General features: G+C 40.4%; 1 protein-coding gene across 2 annotated transcripts in view; it reads right to left on the bottom strand.

The window, feature by feature from the left end:
• Positions 1-24,122, bottom strand: part of senp7b (SUMO specific peptidase 7b) — a 59,314-nt gene extending 35,192 nt beyond the window's left edge. For both annotated transcript variants that reach the window (XM_036565146.1, XM_036565147.1), the window contains exons 1-9: positions 23,727-24,122; positions 23,380-23,487; positions 23,048-23,148; positions 17,327-17,473; positions 15,435-15,514; positions 13,555-13,733; positions 12,084-12,306; positions 9,179-9,273; positions 4,905-5,033 (exon numbers count right to left, since the gene is read on the bottom strand). In XM_036565146.1, the coding sequence (XP_036421039.1) occupies positions 4,905-5,033; positions 9,179-9,273; positions 12,084-12,306; positions 13,555-13,733; positions 15,435-15,514; positions 17,327-17,473; positions 23,048-23,148; positions 23,380-23,487 (1,062 nt within the window). In that variant the 5' untranslated portion in view covers positions 23,727-24,122. The remainder of the gene's footprint in view (positions 1-4,904; positions 5,034-9,178; positions 9,274-12,083; positions 12,307-13,554; positions 13,734-15,434; positions 15,515-17,326; positions 17,474-23,047; positions 23,149-23,379; positions 23,488-23,726) is intronic.
• Positions 24,123-26,279: the final 2,157 nt, after the last annotated feature.

The raw sequence follows: 26,279 nt of genomic DNA, 5'->3' as shown, positions 1-26,279 counted from the left end.
TCAAAATTCAATTAGCCTTTTAAAGAAACCACATACAGCAGTTCGGTAGCCTTTCTCGGCAAAAGAAAATATGACACTAACAATATTAAGCATGGTTATTCTTGCAGAGAGGACCGAAGCGAGGGCCAGTAACCACAGTGTTTTGTGTGGCGAGACGTTAGCTATAGAAACTACGAAGGCTTCCAAGCGTTAGCCTGTTTGTGAAGTAAATTCGAAGGGTTAGAAAGTTAGATGTGCTTATATTCTGCACTAAAAAGTGACACACTGACCTACTGAGCTGTCATTACACAACACTCCTCTTTAACACATGCTAACAGGGCCTATCAAACACTGGACGTTGGCCTGTACTCGCAACAGCTCTTAATTGCTTGTTAAAGTTAACATAAAAAAACCCACACAAGTTCACATTGTTTTGGTCTTCTGAAGCATTTATAGACACATGAGGATGATTAGTTGCGATGTGTTTTGGTGTTCTGGCTTGGTTTGATCAGTGTTTTGGTTCTGATATGCATGGAACATTCAAATTTCCAACACTCGGGATTAACTGCTCAAGACGTTTTGGCACGGCACCACTGGAGTAACACCATGAATGTTTTTCTTTTTTTTTCCCTCCTCCACACTGTTTGCAAATGTTTTCTCTTGTTAATTTTTTCCTCCATCTTTCTCTCTCCATTAAAATGCCTGTTCAACTTTTTTTCATGATTAACATCAGGATTAAAATGAAAGTCGCTGCAAACAGACAGCCTATATCAGATTACACAAAAACAGAACAGATCAACAGGCCAGTTGTCCGTGTTTGTTTTCGTACATGTTGTTTGGTACTCGTATCTGTTTGTCCTGTTTTTTTTCAAAAGAGAAAACAGAAACTAATTTCTTTTGGTTATGGAGGTGAAGATCAGTATTAGATTCAGGCTTTAGGAAATTCTTAATTCTATATCGACACATACATGTATATATATTTACATGTAGAACACAATTCATATATGTAATGATTTTTTACTATTTATTACTTTAATTAAGAGTTTTTTTCCCCATTACTTATTATTTATATACTTTATTATTTGGCCAAAGCACTAATATTAGAATAAATACAGGTAACACAATAAATAACACAATAAATAGTGATTTTTTTTGTATGTCAATTGTGATCAGTGCACCGTTTCTAAGCTTCCCGTACAAAAAATTAGGGGGTCCAGTGCAGTGAACGTCTTGTTGTGGAAAATGGGTTGCAAAGCAGATGTTAATGATGGACAAAAGAGTGGACAAAAGGCTGCATTTGGGCAGCCAAAGGCTACAGTGTGAAGGAAGTATCTGAATTTGCAGGTGTATCGAAGCATACGCTTCAGGTGTATCGAAGCTCCCCGAGATAATTTGTCACCACCTAAACATTCTTTGTCCAGGGAGCTTATTTATTTACAGAGTTTAATATAAAGGATAAAACAATTTATTATATAGGCGATAATATATACATACGACAGCGATGATATATACACGCACACACAGAACATTATCATCATTACAGACAGGGTCTTCTATATAATACAGGACTTTTAGGCCCAATCCCATTTCTTCTTTTCACCCCTACCCCTTGTTTTCAAGTGTCACCCTAACCTTGGAACTGAGTTACAAGGGGTAGTGGTTAAAATCTTCCCCAACGAAATGGGACAACCCTCAAATAAAAAAAAAAACAAAACAAAAAACATCACTTCATTAACAGGCTACTAGCGCTGCTCTGAAGGCAACCATGCCAGTCTGCAGTGATAGCAGAGAAGGGAAAAGTTCAGCTCCTCACTGCTGGGCTTTAGTTACATTTAGGGAATTGTATGCTTTCAAAGAGGGGGATATGATAATTATTTATTATCACCCACCGCTAATTCTTCGGTGATACAAAGCTGAAGTCAGCTATTCGCCAGATTCTTGTTCGAGACATTAGCATGCAATTAGCGATTTTTTATGATTGTTATGAAGAAAACGACCATAATACATTGAAACGACATTAAACTAAGACAATATAATGGTTATCATAATTTTTTGTGGGTTTCTTCGGTCTCCTGTGCAGCCATCATGCCGTTTTTTCTTTTTTTCTCATAACACTCTGAGGTTTTTCAGAGGCACACTCCAAACAGTTTGGAGGGCCATGTAGGCCTAACACTTCGCCCCACCCCTCTATCTCAACAACAATTGGGACACCCTACCTCTAGACGTGAACGTGCAAAACAGAGGGTTAAGGGGTAAGTAGCAGGGGCGAGGGGTGTAATGTGATTGGGCCATAATGTGCAATGTGTTTTTGCATGATTCACACAGAGATCTGTTTCTCTCTCTACAACCCCCCCAAACATCCCCCCTCCCCAACACAATACCAACACCTGTTCAACTTCATTTTGGCAGCCAAGTAAGACACTGGAGCAGCATGTGTCTCATTAGAATCCGCAACAACAGAACAGACTGACGGCTCATGGTGTGTGTGAATGAGAGCAGGCTTGATGAAACACAACAAATGCAGGGCAACTCCGGAGGCAGTGCTGACCGGCACAGCGGTGATAACTAGCTCAGCATGTCCCCATTCATGTAGGGCACACTTTAATCAGAAGCACATCTCTGTGTGAAAGACATACAGACACTCACTTGTTTTTACACCGTGTCAGGATGTGCGTACTGTCAATTACATATATGTGAGTAACAATAATAATAATAACAATATGGCCCATATGTATTACGGAAGTACTAGGCCTGTTTCTAATCACGGAAAATCATAGTTTCCAGCCCTTTTTTCCCAGCCTCTTTGTAAGCTTGTCGGAATAACACCTGAATAACAGCAGTTATGTGGAAATACTGATGTCTTGCTATGGTTTGCATGGAACAAATCAGTACATGAACATATGAACATATATGTAAGTATCTATACACTGATCAACCACTTCATTAAGCCCAGCTCGTCGTTTCTACACTCACTGTCCATTTTATCAGCTCCACTTACCATATAGGAGAACTCCAGCAGCACTGCTGTGTCTGATCCACACCAGCGCAACACACACTAACACACCACCACCATTTCAGTGTCACTGCAGTGCTGAGAATGATCCACCACCTAAATAATACCTGCTCTGTAGTGGTCCTGTGGGAGTCCTGACCATTGATGGACTACAGTCTGTAACTGCAGAACTACAAAGTGGTCGTATATGGTCAGCGGACCTGATTAAATGGACAATGAGTGTAGATACAAGAAGGAAGTGACCAAAAGCACCTGCACTCAAAAAATACAGAACTGGGTCATTAAAATAATCCAATTTTCAACATGTACTTAAAGTATTAGCATGGAAAGAACTTGATTAATCGCAAAAATTAAATCAGTCAATCGAGCCAAATAAGAGAGAATAAACTGTGTTTTATCAAGTACCATGGAGACACACGTGAAGTCAGAACCATGAATACAGAACACTTTAATCATGCAAAGGGTTGTTTGAGTGTTCATGGTTTTATATAGAACCATTTTCTTTATTAAAGAACTCCTGAAGAACCATCATTTGTATGAGTGTACTTAAAATAATAACCCACATCGACCATTTTGGACGATTTCTCGTATTCTTGCATTTTGTGTGAGATGTAATTGGCAACTGACTCCGTCTATTTGCATACTGGGGGTGTCTTTCCCCATGTTTACTTGTTGTCTTTGTTCTAGACTATGTGCATTTTTTCCATATTTCAATTGCCTAGGCTAATTATTGTTTCCGTTACCATATTCTCAGATTGCCAAATGTAGCTCTAAATGGACTGGAGATAGGTTAGCGCAGGGGTCGGCAACAAGAGGCACCGGAGCTGCACGCGGCTCTTTTACTGTCCTGTTGCGGCTCCACAGCAGAAATAGATTTGTAGGTAAAAATAAAATAATCCTCCTTTGCAGTAAAATAAAGCTCTGCTGATCGTTCAACACAGTTTAACAATAAATGGTCTTAAACGCTGGAGTTAATGTAGAACTGCTAATTCACCCTTTAACCCTGAGGATCAGCACAGATTGCTGGTCACCACAGCAACACAGACAGCAATCTCGCCTAGCTAGTAGCTAACAAAATGGGAAAGATTTAAGACGAATTTAAGACATCGATAATTCGGAGACGAATGGACTTTTTTGCATTTATAAACATTCAACTGGTTTCCTGATATGTTTATTCTGCAACGAGAAACTGACAAACACTAAAAAGTCACGAAGCTAAAGTCAGCTTCTCCTTAGAATTTTCCCATTCCACCTTCAATCTTGTGGCAATTACATTCTGATGCCTCAGGTGCCATTTAAGGTGGAACGGGAAAATTTGTACAAGCAGCTGGCGAATGAGAAGCGACTTCAGCTGCGTAAAAAATCGAACGCTGAGAGACATTTTACAAGAAACTGTTCGACTTTTGAGGAAAAGTTTTCTGCCGGAGATGTGAGAAAAGCGGCTATAGCTGAGCTAAAGCTTAAAGTAGATTAAAGTAAGTCTGCATTTTCATTTAGATTTTTTAGACTATACTCGTACATCAACACATACTGAGACATACTTACAGCCAAGATGGTAAAACTGACATAAAATGTTGTGGATCCCAAGGTGATTTGATTTTTGTTGAAAGGACAAAATAGCTCTTCTTAACGTTTGAGTTGCCAATTCCTGGGATAGCCCAACATCAGCTAAACCCACACTTATAAATCAAGTTCAACAAACTTTAATTAGTTTGAAACGTGATGGCAGATTAAGTTGAGCCAATTTTAGCGAAATATGTTGGACCAAAAAGCCATTTATTTGTGTGTAAATCCTTTTTATAATGCAAAACATCAAGTAAAGAATGATTTTTTGAAAAATAATAAGACTTTATTAATCCTTATTTTAATGTTTTAACCTTTATCTTAACCTTAGCAACCAAAAAGAACTTACCAACATGGGTCCATTGGCGTAAGTGCATGTGGTGCCGAAGTGCAGAGTGGAGAAGGCCAGTTCCATGATGGATGGAGATTCGGTGACCTCCTTCTGGCCTCCCGCAGTTTTTATGTTTTGGCTGGTCTTCTGAATCAGAAAGAGAAACAGACAGAGAGACAGACAGACATTGATTTTCACATTCACTTAGTAAATTAAGTAAAAAAAAAACAACTGCAAAGGTTTCAGCATTTTTTTTTTCTAAAAATCTAAAAAGCCAGACAGCCCTTTGCTGGACAGTGTACATCCTACTGTATCACTGAGAAATACTGCTATCGTTTAGTCTGAACTGATTATCCTGTCATAGCCTTCCACTGGAACCTTCTGTGCTAAATCCCCAGCACTAAAAACCATGCTAAACACTCCGGACTGGTTTTGGTGCCTTCAGCCAAAGCTTCCATTAAGAACATGCCAAGTAAGCCAAACCGTATTCCTCTCTAATCAAAAGCATCTTGGCTTTAAATTCAATTAATCGAACGCATTTAAGAGTTATCGCGTTGATCTGTACGAATGTGACTTGCGGTCGAGCCGACCAGACAGACCGCGGTAAAAATGTTCTTTTTTCTAAACTCTGAACAAAAACAACTCGTCTGCAGATGCCCAGCCAACGAGACGACTGTTACTGATCACGCTCGCTGCGTAGCCTCCTGTACCTGTACCATCACACCCTCTTCTCTCTTTCTGTACTCATCCCCCTTTCCTAAATCTGCCTCTCATTTCGCCCACACCCGTAATCTTGATGGGCACCCCCAACTGCGGCTGGCCAGCAAACCCAGCTTATTTTAATCAACCCACCGACACTGAGTTCATGAGTTGTAATGAAAGGCCTTGACTGGTCACGCTGGGGGTCGCCCACATCTACGTAAACATAACATTTACCTGTCAGAACCGCTCCAACAGCGGAGCACTCTCTTGCATTCATGCCGATCTAAACGCACTCTAGAACGCCTATCGATTGCATATGTTAACGCAGAGCAAAGAACTGACCCAAACCCGACATCAGCAGAACTCACGGCTCTAGTAGTGGTTCATTTCCCATCTGCTTCAGAGACGCAGAACTGCGATCAACAGTTTAATCTTTTTTTATTCATTCATTTTATTCCACTAGGAGTACAACTGCTTGCTATTAGCTTGCAGGCTACTGATGTTAAATAATGGACCTTTTCACGGTCACTGCATTGTCACATCCGGCTGTAAATAGCAGCATTATCGAACTTCTGTCTGCTCCATTTGACAGAGCAGCAATGGAGGGTCACCGATTTTCAGCATCCCTCAAAAATCGTCCTTCGGCCTCAGCTCGGTTAATAGAAGAGCAGTTAGCATGTCTGGTAGTTCCTCTAACATGAGCGGATAGGCTAGTCTGACATGGCTTAAGCACGTCGCACAAAACTTAAAAACATTTGGATTATTATGTTCAACACCACATCACACAGCCCTAAACAGATCTGCACTCAATGCTTTATTTTGGAGGAGAAAAAGTCCACCTACTAGTTATTAGTTTTTCCTACTCAGTCCATGTAAACATTAGCAACATTAGCAAGTGCCCTGAACACCATAACCAGCTCAGAGACACAGCATCATATTTCTGCATTACAGTTACTGATCACCGAGCTACAGCAGAGTGGAGTCAATCAAACCTGTGTGATTTTTAATCACGAATGTGAGTAAATCTGTCCTACTGTACAGCCCGTATTCACTCTACAGCTCAGTTTTACTCTTTTTTGATCGGCTACCTCATTAAAAGTGAACATGACGAGCGGAGCTTTTCAGCTGAAGTTGAACATTTTTAAACTTAACCGAGTGGAAATTCAGGTGAGGCTGTTTAGTTGAATTATTGGTGCATTAGGAACACAGCAATGATTTCAGGCCATTGTTTACAGTGCGACCAGAAGCTGTTTAACGCTACTGTTTATTCTTACAAGCAAAGCCTTTAGCTGCGTTTCAAAGCCTAGGCCGCAGCCGAAGTAGTGCGGGTCCTCTGTAGGCCTGTCCTATGAAGACGCCTCTTTAGCAGCACGTTGGTCTCTTAAATGGAACAGTCCTAACGAGGCTGCGTGGGGACGTCACCAGAGCGGCGCAAAACTCGTGAGGGAACTGGTGAGAGAAAACGGAGCCCGTTGCATTGTGTTTGTTCCTTCTTTTTTTCTTTACTGAAATGGAGGACATGTTCTTATGTAGTACAATAAACTACACGTATACAAATACTTACATAAAATATGATATAGGGACGAATTTTTTAATTAAATCAGTGATTTTACACTTTATAAGGTAACGAAGACGAATTCAAGAACGTGAACAACTTACATTTTAAAACAAGCTCTTTGTTGTGCTGTTTTTTCCCTCTCATCGTTCGTGCACAGAGAACTGCAGGTAACCGAAGGCCTGGAACATCTGATGCATCCTTGAAATCACTCCGAACATAGGCTGCATTTCTAGGCTGTATACGAAGGGTCCTTCACTTTGGAACGGCCTGCTATAACATAGTGGCCGAGAAATGCAGCCCAGTCTTTGGAACACAGTATTTATTTTCATCTGTCGGCTAGCATAAATGCTAATAATGATGGCTAACTAGCTTATGTCACCTTAAGTTGACATCATAATGAAACTTTGTAAAAATAAGTTAAAACGTCCTCTTCAGAGAACACACTCCTGCAAAGTACTGTTTATTTGCTGAATTTAACATATTTCACAGCAAAAATAAGACATAAAATGTGACATTTTATATTTTATGTTTTATTTTCGCCTCAAAGCAAGAAGGTCTGGGTTCGATGCCCCGGGTCCTTTCTATATGCAGTTTGCATGTTCTTGCGGTGTCTGCGTGAGATTTCCTCACACAGACCAAAGACATGCAGTCAGGCTAACTGGAGACGCTAAATTGCCTGTAATGTTTTCTAATATTTACCAACGGTGTTTAAACTTTTGCATAAGTTAGTTAAGTTACTCATATTAATCCCACAACAGGGAAATTTTACCTCTGCATTTTAACCCATCCGTGCAGTAAAACACCCACATACACACAAGTGAATGCACACACACTAGAGGGAAGTGATCACACTTGCCCAGAGGGGTGGGCAGCTATATCCACAGTGCCCGAGGGTTAGGTGACTTGCTCAAGGGCACTTCAAACTGGCGACATTCCGGTCACAAGACTGGCTCCCGAACCTCCAGCCTACGACTGTATTTTACGACAGCAAGAGTGGGCCTTTGTGATCATGTTCCATTTTGTCCATGTTCCAAGTTGGGTCTAGTGAGTTGTGAAAAGTGAGTTGTGAAAAGATGATTCTGATTAAATGATCAGTGAACATTCATTTGTCCAGCAGACAGAGCTGTAGCTCTGCAGCCACTCCTCTTGTGTCACCATTAAGTTTGCTAGCAACTTGGGCTGGGAATTATGACATTTTTGTGATAAATGACAACATAATATGCTTTTCTGACCATATCGTGATGCATATCGTGTATCATGAAAATGTGTTTACGTATCATGAAATTGTATTTTTATATTGCCCACCCCTACTAGCAACACATTAGCTACCATCTGAGCTAGCATAGCAATGGCTTAACAGCACCTTAGCAACCAAATCCGACCAGAGCATCTTTTATATGTGGTCCTAGATCGGATACGTATCTCATTCGTGGCCCTGCGACCTTAACATGTGAACACACCATCGTTCAGTGTTACTCTGGCAGCAGCGCCAAACAGAAGTTAAAGCCTGTAAAGCAACACATCTCACCTTTCTCTCCTTCATCTCGCTCTAATAATGAAGCTGAGAGCTGATCAGAGTTAATTATCTTCTCAGCGAAGCTCGTTCTGCTCATTAGTTTGTTTGCTGATGCACGTGATTCATTCACGTGACGTTACTGAGTAGGATGTGCTCATGCCAGTCATTTCAGGACGCCGGTTCATCACATTAATGACAGATTTGAATCACTTACCTAAACGAGTGTGAACCACAGTGTCAGAGAGCAAAAAATCGAATTTGAGCAACAAAGCTTGTAATGTGAACGTAGCCCTTCTGACCAACAGACAGACAACTTTTCTCTAATAAGTCTATTTAATGTACAAATACAAAAACTACTCCACTGTTTAAATACTAAATTGCCCCAAGGTGTGAATGTGCATGTCTGTCTGTCTGCCCTGTGTTGGACTGGCAACCTGTCCAGGGTGTTTCCTGCCTTCCACCCAATGAGCGCTTGGATAGGCTGCAGCACCCCCATGAAATACTTTAACCACTCACCTGAGGGTCTTTATTCAGCTGAGCGCTCGCTCCACCCAGCCCATCACTGAGTCCCTCATCCGCTCCTTCATCTTCATCACCACTGGAGAGCACAACTGCAAGAAAGACACAGATCATGAAGAAACACATGCTGACAGAGTACTCTTTTAAAGGGGAATTCCACCAATTTTCCCTAATTTCTGAATAATTAAACGGTTAAAATGTAAACAAAGTCATTCAGACTGGTTTGACGTGAAACGCTCCCTTTTACATTGAACCATGTGACATCAGACAACTCTGAATGACTCGAAATCTTCGTGACTGAATGCAGAAATGTTGAATTCACTTTTTTGTGATGTCACGAAAACCACTACATACAGTATTTCCACCTATTCGGTCTACGACAGTTTGGCTCCCCCATTCACTCTGAAGTTATAAGGAGCGTTTCAGCTCTGGCTGCTTTTTGAATGAATCCCAATACAGGACAGCTAATCAGAACAGAGCTCATTTACATATATCAGTCTTAAAGGCACAGCAACAAAAGAGGTTGGAAAATGGGCATGAAAAATGAACTGTGATTCTCTTTGGTGAAAAACTCACACAAATGTCACACACTGATCAGGGAAAAAATAAAATACAAGAAAAGTGTAGGATACGGGCTCTTCACGGCCACTTCAGACATCATGGCACAATAAAAGCCCAGCAATGGACACCGGAGCTACAGCACCACACTGCCCCCTAATGGCCACAGGACACAGCCAGTCAAAGGGCAGGTATAAACATATGTGCATGTGTTTATGTTACTTTAATGGGCTTTTTTGGCCTTCTTTTATTTCTATCCTCATCCCTCACTCTTTATCCTCTTTTCTGTTCTCTCTCTGGCCCAGAGGATGTCCACTCCTGTCCTGTAGCAGTGACAGGGTACAGGATTTGAATGAGAGGGATTTGGAAGGTGCTGAAGCAGAACTGAGCCGTGCGTCTCCAGACAGAAATAATCAGCACAGCTTTCTCAATGAGAAGAGACAGGGAGGGAGAGGGAGAGAGAGAGAGAGAGAGAGAGACAGAGAGAGACAGAGATAGAGACAGATGCAGAGAGACAGACAGTAAAAAAAGTGAGAGAAAAGAGGAAAAGAGAAAAAGAAAAAAGAAAGAGTGAGAGAGAGAGAACAGGAAAAGAAAGAGAGAGACAGGCAGACAGAGAGAGAGACAAAAAAGCAAGAGAATACAGAGTTAGAGAGAGAGAGAATAGAGAGAGACAGAAAAAGAGTGAGAGAAAAGAGAAAGAGAAAAAGAAACTAGAGACAGAAAGAGAGCAAGAAAATAGGAAAAGAGAGAGTGACAGAGGGAGCGAGACAGAGAGAAAAGAGAAAGACAGAAAGAGAGAGAGAATACAGTTAAAGAGAGAGAATAGGGGGGGAGAGAGAGAGAGAGAGAGAGAGAGAGAGAGAGAGAGAGAGAGAGAGAGAGAGAGAGAGAGAGAGAGAGAAAACAGTGGGAGACAATAGAAAGAGAGAAAAAGAACATGGAGATAGCAGGAGAAAATATGAAAAGAGAGACAGGCAGAGAGAGAGGGAGAGAGAGAAAGAGAAAAGAGAAAGAGAGAGCGAGTGAATACAGAGAGTTAAACAGAGAGAGAATAGAGAGAGGGAAACAGACAGAAAAAGAGTGAGAGAAAAGAAAAAAGAAAGAGACACAGAGAGAAAATAGAAAGAGTGAGAGAAAACAGAAAAAGAGAGAGAGCGAGACAGAGAGAGAAAAAGACAAAGAGCAAGAGAATACAGAGTTAGAGAGAGAGAGATAGAGAGAGAATAGAGAGAGACAGGTAGAGAGAGAATAGAGAGAGAGAAACGTGGATGTACTTATTTTACATGCACATTGGTATAAACAATGCTGCAACTATTCACATTTACAGACATATTACACTGCACTTTTATTATACATGACTGACTCCACCCACAAATGACACAATAAAAGAGATACACTGCAATAATACAGAGTTTAAATATTTTATTTTACACATCATTCTACGGCCTTAATTAGACGTTTTATTTATTTACTCATCATAATTTTAACGCTGTAACGTTTGGCTGCACTCACTGCTCACCCTCAAACTCCGCCTACAATCACAGCCACTGACTCACGAGCTGCTGAATGTTTTCGTTTTATTGGCTCCCTACCGAATACCTGCTTCATGTTAATGATATGTAAATGAGGTGCTGGGTATGCTGGCACTTGATGACGCACCAAAGCTGATTCATTATTTGCGCTTAAATCTCTGCTCATTTCTACATGACTGTTATCGTTACTTTCATAACGTATGAAAGTTTCATGAATCAGACGGTTCGTACAGAGTAGCTCATACATCTACTGCCAATGTTGGTCTACATGCATTAAATGACTATGTGCTTAATTTTATACACCTGTTAGCAATGAGTGTGATCATAACTCAATAATTAGGAGGTTTGTCCACATACTTTTGGCCATATAGTGTTAATGTTTTCTTATTCGTTATCGCAATACCTTTGCAATTCGTCTCCCTGATGTGACGTCACCACAAGCCACCAGTGTAGTGACCCAGAGAAAATAATATTCTGGGTTTGCTATAAAACTGCATGCTGTTGTGCTGACCAATCACAGCTCCAGATTGTTTTTTTGACAATCTTCACATAAACTACTGGCCAAAATAATGCAGCACACTTTAATTTGAATTAATTTTAACTTTAATTATTGATTCACTCCTGCTGTTTTCATATATTACAAAGCATATCGCAATCACAATATGTAGCAATATAACCACAACACTAGAAGTGTGTCCAGATTGTAGAGCCCTATTACTGACCCAGAGATGGACGAATACACTCTGAGCATTCCATATAGAATGAATAAAGAATGCAAGACACAAGAGGAAGAAAGCACATGTACGTACTAGGCTCTGTGGAGCTGGGCTTGGCCCTCTGGGACGATTTGTATGAAAGCCTCAGCCGGAGCTTGTTTCTGGAATAGGTCCGAACATTGCCAGCTTTTCTGAAGGGCATGGAGAAGGGGTCCTTCTCTCCAGGGGTCCTCACTTGCTTCTCTGGCACTTTTCCCTCTGTGGTCTGGTCAGAAGAAGGCTGTGCCCTCTCTCCATTGCCCTTGGCCCCTGCAGTCTTGGAAAGCACAGAGAAAAGACAGAGCTACTGTTTTGTCACTTTGACAAAATCTGCAAATGGCGTATTTTTTTGTTTTACTTATTGCTGTAGTTTTATGAAGTAAGTAGGGTGAGGCAGATGAATGCACTCAGGTTTTTGCACCAAAATGCTGTAGCATACTTGTGCGTGACTCATTGTGCCTCTTACTCTTGGTGTGATTCATGTTATTTAAAAAAAGGTAACTGATTTACAACTGAAAATTTTCAAATGCCAGCTTGGCTGATTACTGAGCAAATAATGTTGTTTATATTGCAAGTTTGGCCAATAAAAAACATGGGAAATGTGCTATTGTGTTTCATTTACCCCACACAGTGTGAGCTTTGGATTAGAAAAAAAAAAAGGCTAATAAAAATCAGCCTAAGAGAGAGAAAAAAAATAGCCATGGGCCAATTTGGCTGTTAAAAAAAAACAACCACAACAAACTCTACATTTACATGGTAAAGAATGGTAAAGTAGGCCAGAAGTAATAGAGAATGTTTAACTAGTTTGCTGAATGATGCCCAAGAATTTGAAGATTTATCAAGTGTGCAGTGTCGAGTCCAAACCTTCCCGATATATAAAAATATAAAAAAAAATTCCACTTCTCTCCATTGACACACTCTGGTATCCATGATATGGCAAAAAAAAAATCCACATCATGACACAACCTAATTCTTGTATTCACTTCATACACTATATGGACAAAAACTGCCCCAGTGCACAAAGCAAGGTCCATAAAGTCATGGTTGGGTGGCCCACACAGAGCCCTGACCCCAAACCTATTGAACACCTTTGGGATTAACTAGAACGGAGATTGTGAGCCAGGCCCTCTCGTCCAACATCAGTGCCTGATCTCACCAATGCTCTTTTGACTGAATGGGCACAAATACCAACACACACACTCCGAAATCTTGTAGAAAGCTTCCCAGAAGAGTGGAAGTTGTTATAGGTGCAAAGGGGGACCAACTCCATATTAATGCCTATGGATTTAGAATGGGATAAAAGCTCCTGTAGGTTTAATGTGTAGGTGTCCCAATACTTTTGTCCATATAGTGTATCTGTAGAGCTCCCTTTCTTAATACTGGGATCGCATCTATGACTTCAGAAGTCATGTTTTTACTGTTGGTTTACCTCCACTTCAGTGTAGGATGAACCTAATGCACAAAATGAACCCATATGGTGGTGCTGGATATCTTAAGATTTCAAAAGACAAATTTAATGTCTCACTTTAGACTCTGGAAGTGTGGAGCTGAGGCTTCGGACTGACGCTTGTTGACTGACCGCAGTAGTGGACGGGCCCTTTGCTTCTTTCACTGGAGAAACAGCCTGTTTGTCCTCATCCTCACCCTCATCATCCTCCTCACCCTCCATCAGAGAAGATTTCCATGTCACTGTATGAGCAGATCCTGCAAAGAGAGGAGAACAATGTAAATTTGCATTCTCAGTACATGGTGTTCTCGTTCTCCTAGCTATCCAATCAATCCATCAATCAATCAATAAGTGCCCCTTACTGACCTTTAGGTACTCTGGGGTAGATTATCCAGCGAGAGAGAGAGAAACTGACTACGAGAACAGCAGGATCTTTTTAACAGGTCCATAAAGCTAAGCAAGTTAAGGTTTCATTCCTTTATCAGCGATACGCAGCCAGGAAAATGCTGCAGTTTTCCAGCAAAAATGTAGAGCAGAGAAAGAGAAAGGGGGAGAGAGAATGAGAGAAACAAAGAAAGAGAGGGAGAAAGAAAGAAAAAGAAAGAGAGAGCGCACATTTTCAACTTTAAGAGCTCATTAAAAGCCCACATGAGGCGGCGGCTCCAAATAGGACACACTTTCCCTCATTAGCTACATGATAATTCACGGCAGATATGTAGGCCAAGCTTTTATTTAGCCTTGAATGTCTATGTGCGTCACTATTAATTACATTATAGAGTATAAAGTATGTTTTGAGATTATGTGGAAACATTAACAACACATTTGCGTACGTTGCTTCCCACCCAACTGTAAGTGACGCATTAAACACATTTAAATGTAACAAAAATAGTTTTTCTAAAAAGGATTTTTTAATTTTGGGAAAATTATTTTGGGCGTCTGCCGCTCGACTGCATTTCATGAAAATTGTGTGGGGTTTTGACTCTTGGGCCAAGCAGGAAAGGGTTAAATTGGGCTAGAACAATTGGGAACAGCGTTCCGGCAGCCTCTAGGAATTTGGATGAGGGGGAAAGAAAAAAAAATTCTACCTCCTGTCCTCTCCAGGGTTTTCAGTTTTTACCTGTGCTGTGATGGAACCTTTAAACATACTCACTGTTGATATAGAAGCACCCTGTAGTTCTACAATTACAAACTGCAGTCCATCTGTTTCTCTGCATAGTCTGTTACCTTGTTCTTCAAAGGTCACGACCCCCATGGACCACCACAGAGCAGGTACTATTTGGGTGGTGGATCATTCTCAGTACTGCAGTAACACTGACGTGGTGGTGGTGTGTTAGTGTGTGTTGTGCTGGTGTGAGTGGATCAGACACAGCAGTGCTGCTGGAGTTTTTAAACACTGTGTCCACTCACTGTCCACTCTATTAGACACTCCTACCTTGTTGGTCCACCTTGTGGATGTAAAGTGACAGATGATAGCTCATCTGCTGCTGCACAGTTTGTGTTGGTCATCCTCTAGTCTTTTATCAGTGGCCACAAGATGCCGTTGTCAGTCCAGCAGTGCTGCTGTGTCTGATCCACTTGCACCAGCACAACACACACTAACACACCGCCACCACATCAGTGCTGAGAATGATCCACCACTAAAATAATACCTGCTTTGTGGGGGTCCTGACCATTGAAGAACAGAGTAACAAAGTTTGCAGAGAAACAGATGGACTACAGTCTGTAATTGTAGAACTACAAAGTGCTCCTACGCGGTCAGTGGAGCTGATATAATGGACAATGAGTGTCGATACAAGGTAGGTGTACCTAATAAAGTGCTCAGCGAGTGTAGCCCTAATATGAAGAGTACAATCTCCAGGCCATGGTGACAGAATTGCTGACCAGAGATCAGTGTTTTAACCTCAAGGCACTGTGAACACTCGTCACCTTGGATTAAAAGCTATATATATTGCACTCACCCCACTGCTTCTTAATGGCAGGTGTGTCTTTGTCTCTCTCACGCTGACACAAAGTGTCTGATGCTCTTTTGGGCCTCCATCTGAAACACAGAGAAAGTAGTGGTGTGAATATCAGTCTTGAATTGCTATGGTTATGATTCTGTAGTAAATGATTCAATGAGAGTGCTATAGTGATCCACTCAGCCCGTAACTGATTCACTGTACTTGATTAACAAATAAGATTCAAATGAAGGGAAATGATGACTGTAATCATGTTACAGTTACTAACAAGAGCTGGGAGCAGGAAGAGTGCTGGACAGAGGTGTTAACTGGTGAAAAAATCCATTCTCCACAATCCGCATTGTCATAGTTTTGCATTGCGATATTATGATGCATTGTTAGACCCGTTAAAATTCAATTTCATCATGATTCAATTCAGTAATTTTAGTACGGTACATAACAGACTACGGCCCAATCTTATTTCACCCCTCGCCCCTACCACTCATCCCCCCTCTGTTTTGCCTTTTCACGTCTAGGGGTAGGGTGTTCTGATTTTAGTTGAGATAGAGGGGTAGGGCGAAGCGTTCGGGCTACATGACCCTCCAAACGGAGGCTTTTCAGAGGCTCCAAACAGAGTGTTATGAGAAAAAAAAAGAAAAACCGGCAAGATGGCTGAACAAGAGACCAAAGAAACACACAAATGTGAGAATTTTCTCTGTTAAAAATTATGATATCCATTATATTATCTTAGTTTAATGGGTTTCAGTGTTTTATGGTCCTTTTCTTCATAACAAGATCGCTAACAGCCTGCTAATGTCTTGGTAGCTAGCCAGCTAAATTTTCCGTTCCACCTTAAATAGTCCAGCAGTTCTGATGCCTGAAGCACCAGAATGTAACTGCTGCACCATTTAAGGTGGAACGGGAAAATTCAAACAAGAATCTGGTGAATATCTGACTTCAGCTTCATATCACTGAAGAATCAGGGGTGGGCGATAATAAACAGTTGTCTTATACCTCTCTTTAAAGGCATATGATGCCCTAAATGTAACTAAAGCCCAGCAGTGAGGCTGCTGAGCTTTACCCTCCTCTGCTGTCACTGCAGACTGGCAGGGTCGCCTACAGAGCAGCGCTAGTAGTCTGTTAACGAAGTAATGCTCTTTTCATTTGAGAGTCTCATTTCACATGTTTCAAGATTTTAACCACTACCCCTTGTAACTCTGTTCTAAGGGGCAAGGTCACACTCGAAAACAAGGGGTAGGGGTAAAAATAAGAAATGGGATTTGGCAGTAAGAGTGGCAGTCCTACCCTCGCAAGGGACAGTGTTAGCCACTAGTTTATCGGAAAACTTTTGAATACACACTAAAGTTCCTCAAGGTTTGCGTTTTGTTGTAAATGGACTTTAGCTCTGAGTCATTCTCAAAAAAAAAAACGCCTCAAAACATGTCCATAAATACTAGAGTTCAAAACTATTCCTGTAATAATTTAGCAGATCAAGCGGAGGTCTGTATGGTACAGCCAAAAAAGTCTGCACTACTCTAAACTGTAATCTCTCTAACATTTTCCTCATAAAGTCTAAAAAAAAAAGTAAAATCAATTAAATCATTCAGGTTTATTTTAATCACTGAACCAGGCCCCCGTGCTTGTACATTCAAAATAAGAAGGCATTAAGCTTTAGGCAGTTAATTTTATTTGACATGTTTGTGAGAACAACACGTCCAAGTTTCAAGACCTGAACTCTGACAGAACGTTCCACTGACTGCTGCCATCACCGTGCAAAACTTTCCGTCTCTGCTCCGTTTAAAAACATGGAATATTCGGCGTCTGTCTACCGTCATAACGTAAACACTTCCTTCATCTAGTGTCATTATTCCATTCCTTAATGTTTCTTCTCTTTACAGACCTGACCACCTCACCTGTTTTGATCTGTGAGGGACACATGGTCAGCAGAGGGTGTCCGGGGCACCGGCCTTGAGTTTGGGCTCCCAACGGCCTTAGCGGGGTTCCCGTTCACCCGAGGAGCGCCTCTGACCTCTGACCTCTGGTGGGTTGACAGGACAGACCTGAAAGACACAAGGATCTGTTCATTAGAGTGGTCAACATGAGCTGGCGTCACTTTTTACATAACAAATGGCAGAGTACGTTCTGCACCAGCTTTGAAATGTTCAGGGAATTTTCATTATGTCACTGGCCGCTGGCTCCTGACCGGTCAACTCAACATTCTCCTCCAACAACAACTTCAGCAGGTCTGAAAATGAACGTAGGTGAAGAGCACCATCTGGTGGGCGCTTTAAACACTGAAGTCCTGCTCCACTCAGACAAACTTTACTGTACACACTTAAAAAAGATGGTTCTTCAAGGGTTCTTTAGGAAAGGCAATGGTGCAGTGTAGAACCATGAGTTTGATATAGAGCTGTGTGCGTGCTGGTTCTTTGCATGGTGACACGGCTCTTCAGATTGATGGAGAAAGTGTTGTATGTGGTTCTTTAAAGAACATTTTTAAAAATGGAGCACCACAACAGGTAACAATAACAGAACCCTTTTTGGTGCTAAATGGCATCGTTTCTCATTAGAAACTAAGTCAGAAACTAGATGAGATGCTAAGTCATAACTATGATACAGGTCATAATTATGAGATGCTAAGTCATAACCATGATATAGGTCATAACCATGATATAGGTCATAACTATGATACAGGTCATAATTATGAGATGTTAAGTCATAACTATGATATAAGTCATAACTATGATATAGGTCATAATTATGAGATGTTAAGTCATAACTATGATATAAGTCATAACTATGATATAGGTCATAATTATGAGATGCTAAGTCATAACTATGAAATAGATCATAACTATGATGTAGGTCATAACTATGATATAGGTCATAACTACGAGATGCTAAATCATAACTATGATATAAGTCAAAATTGTGAGATGCTATGTCATTACTATGACATACAAAGTCATAATCACAACAAGCTGAGTCATAACTATGACATAAGTCATAATTATGAAATGCTAAGTCATAACTAGGATATAGGTCATAATTATGAGATGCTAAGTCATAACTATGATATGTCATAATTATGAGATACTAAGTCATAACTATGATATGTAATAATTATGAGATACTAAGTCATAATTATGACATAAGACATAATTATGAGATGTTGTCATAACTATAATATAGGTCATAATTATGAGATGCAAAGTCATAACTATGATACAGGTCATAATTATGAGATGCTAAGTCATAACTATGATATAGATCATAACTATGATATAGGTCATAACTACAAGATGCTAAATCATAACTATGATATAAGTCAAAATTGTGAGATGCTATGTCATTACTATGACATACAAAGTCATAATCACAAGAAGCTGAGTCATAACTATGACATAAGTCATAATTATGAAATGCTAAGTCATAACTAGGATATAGGTCATAATTATGAGGTGCTAAGTCATAACTATGATATGTCATAATTATGAGATACTAAGTCATAATTATGACATAAGACATAATTATGAAATGTTGTCATAACTATACTATAGGTCATAATTATGAGAAGCCAAGTCATAACTACAAAAAACCAAGTCATAATTATGAGACGCTCTGTCATTACTTTAAGAGGTCCAGATTAGATTAGATTATACTTTATTGGTTGTTATCACAGTAATTGATCTTGCACAAACCCTCTGATACAATCATCAAAAGTACACAAAATTCCAAAATACATCTAAAATACATTTTTCCTCTGGTTTTATATGAAGCTTTTTTCATTTAATAGTCTATTCAGGGGATCTTAACTTTATGTAGTAGTTATTTAATTACAGTGATGGTTAAAGCTGTGTAGCTGGGTAAGTTACAGCATTCCTTAATCCGTGTAGATATTCATAATAGATTAGCGTTAGCACCTTCTTACACGAACCTAAAGTTAGTTTCTTTGCCAGCTTCTTGTTCAAATTTTCCTGTTCCACCTTAAATGGTGCAGCTTCAGGCACCAGAAAGTGACGGCTGCACCAATTAAGGTGGAACGGGAAAACTCGAACAAGAAGCTGGCGAATAGGAAGCCAACTTTAACATTGTCCTTCTTACTGTGTTTTGGGGGTTTATTTTATGTTTATGTGTATTAAGATTAGAAGGTATCCATTAGATGGATCTGCTGATGTGTGTGAGTTTGTGTTTTTAACATCAGGTGCAGACTGAATACTTTCCTGTTGGTCTGGACGGCTAATTATCACGATCAGTTATTAAAGGTATAAAAGCTACTGAGAGCCGTCAGTGCAGACTAGATTAATCTGTGTCTGAGGATTATAACAAAACAGATTAGGTGAAAATCGGTTGAGTAATAAGGAAGTTGTGGCTGATTTAATCCTGAGACTCTTCGTCTCTCAATACAAGTGAATTTGTTCACAAGCGGATCTTGACCGCTCCAACATGGCGGACACACAGACGTATCGCCTCAGATAGAGAACAACAGACAACGCGGCATCTAGGTATGCATATATATATATATATATATATATATATATATATATATATATATATATATATATATATATATGGTTAAAACAATCATAAATAACTTGAACCTGTTCAGAATTATGGGAAATGTAGGCAGTGAAGGACACATAAAAATGGCCACTCAGAGAAACTTCAGCAGGTAGTGTTATATATAAACATTCGACCCAGAATACTCAGAGTACCGTCTGAGCAGGCAGCCTTTGTTGTTTCAGACACAGCGAACGTCTTATGAATGCTGTCCTGCAGTAAAAAGTCACCTTAAAAATCATATTTTCAGCTCATGAAACAAACTGCCATTCGGCAAAGAACTTCCCAATCAAATCCACCCACAGCTTTTTACTAAAGAATGATCAGCCTTCACATTCTGCTACATTACAACACCACTTAAAGCAATCCTGCACTTCACTTCACTCTATAGCTTTACTATACCTATACCTCTACCTCTACCTCTACCTTACCAGACTGAACACACCTGAAATGCTGTCTTTGAGTGTTTTAGGAACCAAAATGATTCGATCCAACATGCTGATGAACCTACTGCCTTAACTCAACACCAAAGTTAGTGTTACAGGGCTGCTGCACAATTCTAAAATGCAGCCTTTTAATACCTAAAATGAAAATTCTACAATTTCTACAGCACAATGATGTACACAAACTCAACCATGGCATGGGATCTAGGACCACATATGACAGTGACTCAGGTCGGATTTTAAAAGATCAGATTTGCGTGTCCACATAGCCCTAAAACCATCAGATCTGAGTCACATTAGGGCAAAAAATCAGATTTGTGCCACTTCAACCCGGTAATGTGAGCATAGCCTTTTATATGTGGTCCTAGATTGGATACGTATCCGATGCGTGGCCATGCGACCCTAAGGTGATGCTCAGATCGGAATTCATGTCCTTTTTTTCCACTGCGCGTGCGCCACCATTCAGCGTTACCATGGCAGCAGCGCCGAACAGAAGTTAAAGCAACACATCTCCTTTTTCTCCTTCGTCTCGCTCTAATAATGAAGCTGAGAGCTGATCAGAGTTAATTATCTTCTCAGCGAAGCTGGTTCTGCTCGTTAGTTTGTGCTGATGATGAACGTGATTCATTTCAGGACGCCGGTTCATCACATTAATAACAGATTTGAATGACTTACCTAAACGAGTGTGAACCATCAGGTCAGAGAGATCGGATTTGAGCAAAAAATCGGATTTCAGCAATGAGGCCACAAATGTCACGTATTTTACTCACTCTGTTTCCGTGCGATAAGTTAATTATTATTTGTTTTCGCGAGATGTTATGTTATTAAGGTCATTAGGACTTAACAAATGCTGTTTTCCTAAAATCTTGCAAAAACAACATCGCTGTCATTACCGTCAGAAAATGTGGCAAGCAATAAACATCGATATAATCATTTCAAACTATCAGAAATCTTAGTACACGTGTACAATCTACTTTCAGCTCTCAAAAGGAAATCCACCCATATATCACAGTTTTGAATCATTTCATCAGATCATTCAGAGTGGTTTGGTGCGAAATGCTCCATTTTAGAGAAACTGAGTCAAAAATGTTCAGAGTGGTGGTGATGGGACCCAGATGTCCACCTCTAAAAGCTCCCTTAGAGAAAGTTATTACACAAAATGATCATGAATACATGGCCAGATGCCTGAGACATTGCTTTACAATCATTTTGAGAAGGATTTGTTTTTTTTTCCCCCAAAGTTCCCACTACTTTACCATCATCAACATAACAAATAAAAGACATGTGTAGGTTTTGGACAGTAAACAAAATGTCTACATTTGTGTTATAGTCATGGTGACCCCTGGTACCTATCCCCACCACTGTAAAGAAATCTGAAATATTCCCACCAAACCTCTCTGAACCACTAAAGTATGCAGAAATGATGAAAAATGGGTGGGATTCCCCTTTAAGAATAAGGTCATACAGCCCTGCTGCTGTGATGTTTGGGTGCTCTTGCTTAGAGTCCATTTTAGAAGCGTGTTTATAGGTCAGTGGGCTTTAATTTGAGAGACTGTGTTGGTGCAAGGAGGAGCCGAGCCCCATATCTGCAAGATGCACGTTCAGCCATAGGGAGCAAAAAAAAATCAATAGAGGAAAGCAAGCCAATTCAACATCCGATCATTTATTGTGTATATATTCGCCAATGTTAATTTAAAAAGTTTATAAAATGTAGAAATCGAGTCTAAATCTATCTGGAATACTATTACAGGTGAACACAACACTTGGGGTTACAAATTGTTGCTGTCGGAACAAAATCTCTCCATTTGTCAGGTTTATATGACTTGAAAATGCCTGTATCTCCTTACATTGTGTGTAAATTTCATGATGAATGGGCCAAAATAAATGGCTCAAAATGACTTGGAAAAGAGTCTGGTTCCATTGACTTACATTAAAAGTAAAGAAGGTTTTTTCCTTCTCTTGTAAAGTTCTCATTTTGGAGATACAAGGTTTTGTTCCCGCAACAACGAAATGCTGTAAAATGAGTAAGCTGCATATATGCCAGTGCAGCAGTCCAGCATCACTGAAACATTTGACTCTTCCTGACTACAATAAATACATAATCAAATATCGTTTTGAAATATCAGTCAAATCTGAACACCTACCGAAAGCCAACACATATTTTTATGCTAATATCCGCCAATTCTGCTATGTTTCTGACTGTGCATCCATAATATGAACACTCTACTAATAGTTGTGAAGAGGAGGCAACAAACACACACTCAGAGTGAATAAGAGGAGACAATCTGCATGCATACGGCTACTACTGAGTAACAGCTCCGCCACCAAGCGACAGTCAGCAACACCAGACACTTCCCCAGCTTTCAGATCCTGTTCCTCTCTTCCCATTTCTGTGACTTGACTAAACTCCAGATCAAGAGATGTCAGACCAACAAGCCGCTTGGGATTCGCCCTGTGATGGAACTGAGATCCACAGCTTTAAAGCACAAAACTGCTCACCTGGTAGCAATAAGGCTTAATTACTTGTTAGCTACACTGACCTCATAGCTCCGTCTGATGTCTGACCAAACCATCCCTGTAGTCCAAACAGTAGAACAGCTGTGAAGCATGTTATGATGACTCACTCCTCACCTGTCTGCTCCAGCAGGTCCAGGGCTCGCGTCTATTCTCCCATTGACGGAGCTGCTTTTGTGCGGCCTCTTGCCGTTCAAAGAGACCTGGGTCCAGCTTGTCTAGAGAACAGCAAACACTGACATGTCAAGGAACAGCTGGGCAGTAACCTGCTCTCTTATCCTAAACTGAGATATTTCAGCCTTTAGCGTTTGATCAAAGTTGGTAGTTAGAACTGATGTGTGAGTATGAGCCACCTGACTTGGTAAGACTGCAGAAACAGAAATAAGCAGTCAAACCTATGGAGGCCCTCATCATTTGACACGGATTCCAATGAAAGGGTTACTTCATACTTTGGAGGTGTCGCTATCCTGAACTCTGGAGAGAGGAGACATCATGTGAAGGCTGGAGGAGTCCGACGGCTGCTTCTTCTTCTTAGGGATTTTAAACGGGGTTCCCATCTGCAGTGGGGAAAAAACGCAAATGGGCTCATGTTGTTTTCATTGTTGAAGTACGTTCTCGTTCACTACGATGACGTAGTGAAGATTTATCTTCATAGAAAATGTTTTAGGCTTGTTAGCTAAGGTTACAGAGCCTCTTCAGTTAACTCGCACTCGTTGTTTTAGTGTTTTGAATATGAAAATACAAGAGTTTCAGGCGAGTCTCTGCAATATCAGCCAGCGTTAACTAACGCTATTACCTTCTCTTCGTCCTCGGTGTGGAACAGGTTCACCTCCGGGGCTCTGGGCACTTTCAGTCCGGCAAGAAGTTTCCTTTGAGACACGGAAGGTGTGACATGTTTTTAATAAATCAACTAACTAACTGAGCAGAGTTTCACTGAAGAGTCCAAAGCGCAGGTGCATAAACAGTTAGCTAGCTTAGCTAAGGCTAATAAGAGGGGCTCCAGCTCAGCTACAGAATGATGTCACGACACGCAGTTACATGGTATTAGTTAAAAAAATCAGATTAAAAGCGAAGTAAACTGGCGTTTGTGGTTAGAAAAGCTCGGTCTGGTTAATATAAAACACAGCTAAGCTAGACTAGCTAAGATGTGATGTTTACTCTCAGCGCTCCGGGCGCGTGTAAGTGACGCACACTACCGCAGATCTGACTGGCTGCGTCCGAGATGGCGTACTTCCGCACTACTTAGTACGCGAGTGTGGTTAGTGGCTGTATCCCAAACTGAGGGTAGCTGTCTCGTATATCAGTGCCTTGGGTGTTTAGTGTCTAGCTGTGTCTTTTACCTATGAAGATGTCTTTTATACGGAGTCCCAAAGGTAACCTGGAGATTATTTTTAATAAGGCCTGGCACGAATCACTATATTGAGGCCATTAATTACCATATTGAGGCCACTATTTACAATATTGAGGCCACAAACTACTACATGGAGATCACAGATTACTATATTGAGGCCACAGATTACTATATTGTCACCTTAAGGGCTCCCTATTTTTACAAAAGCTTGCATACTAAACTTCTTACAATAAAAATGTGGTATTTTACATAAATGATTTAATGCCACAAACTACTACATTGAGGCCTCACGTTAATATATTTTCAGACAACAAATTTACATAAATTATTTGATGGAGATTATTTTTTAATAAGGCATGGCCACAAATTACTATATTGAGGCCATGAATTACTATATTGAGGCTACAAATTACCATAGCAAAGCCACTATTTACTATATGGAGGCCACTATTTACAACATTGAGGCCACAAACTACTACACTTAGGCCACACATTACTATATTCAGGCAACAAATTTACATAAATTATTTGATGGTGATTATTTTTTAATAAGGCGTGGCCACAAATTACTATATTGAGGCCACAAATTACTATATAGTCACCTTAAGGGCTCTCCACTTTTAAGAAAGCTTGCATGCTAAACTTTTTACAATCAAAATGTGGTGTTTTACATAAATGATTTAATGGTGATGATTTTTTTAATAAGGTGTGGCCACAATTACTATATCGAGGCCATGAATTACTATATTGAGGCTACAAATTACTACATTGAGGCCACAAACTACTATATTAAGGCCACAAATTAATACACTGTATTTTAAACACATATTTTTGGAATGGGATTTGAAAAATGTGTTTTTGTGAATAAAATCATTAGCACCACATTCAAGAGCAGTATTAGAATTCGTGTACACACAAAATACATCTTTCATGGTAAAACTCTGACTCTGATTTATATAGAAGTACAGACTTTCTTTCCAAGCATTATTTCTTTTGTCATGGACACGCCCCATCATGTCTTTGGTGTCACGGTTTCCTCTTTGTTCTAGACTGTGTCTGTTTCTTCCCCTCTGTCGTCGCCATGTGCCTTTTGTTTTCTTGTGCCATGTGCTTTTGTTGTTGTTGTTCTGTGTCTCCTTCCTGGTCCTGCCACCTTGTTATCTGCTCCACCTGCCTGTAGCTCCGCCCCCTCATTAGTTCCAGGTGTTTCTTGTTTCCCCTCAGTGTATTTATACCCGTGTTTGTTCAGTCTCTTTGTCTTGGATGTTACCTTATCACTTGTTTTTTTTGATCAAATGTTTTGTTAAATGTGATTACAATAAGAGCAACTCGCACTTATATCCCGCCTCCTCAACTGCAATGTTAAATCTGAGCACAAACGTTTTAAAATGAGCGTCATGTGTAAGTGCGTAGTTGGCAAGTGGGTCTCTCTCATTGTGTATCTGTGGGTACTCAGCTGTAACTGTGTGCCACATATGAGCCACACCTTCAAAATATGCTTACTTTACAGTATGTGGACCAAAACTGGGCCAGAACCCTTAGTTCTACTCACTTTACAGTATATGGACCAGAGCTGGGCCGGAACCCTTAGTTCAGCTCACTTTACAGTATATGGACCAGAGCTGGGCCAGAACCCTTAGTTCAGCTCACTTTACAGTATATGGACCAGAGCTGGGCCAGAACCCTTAGTTCAGCTCATTTTACAGTATATGGACCAGAACTGGACCAGAACCCTTAGTTCTATTCACCTCACAGTATATGGGCCAGAGCTGGGCCAGAACCCTTAATTCTACTCACCTTACAGTATAAGGGCCAGAGCTGGGCCAGAACCTTTAGTTCTACTAACTTGACAGTATAAGGGCCAGAGCTGGGCCAGAACCCTTTGCATTACTCACTTTAAAGTATATGGGCAGAATCTATATTTCTACTCACTTTGCAGTATACGGGCCAGATCCCTTAGTTCTATTCACTGCACAGTATATGGGCCAGAACCCTTAG

The sequence above is a fragment of the Colossoma macropomum genome, unplaced genomic scaffold, assembly GCF_904425465.1.
Source record: "Colossoma macropomum unplaced genomic scaffold, Colossoma_macropomum, whole genome shotgun sequence".
Classification (NCBI taxonomy): Eukaryota; Metazoa; Chordata; class Actinopteri; order Characiformes; family Serrasalmidae; genus Colossoma; species Colossoma macropomum.
Note: the sequence above shows the minus strand (reverse complement) of the source record. Positions and strands in the feature narration are given on the sequence as shown.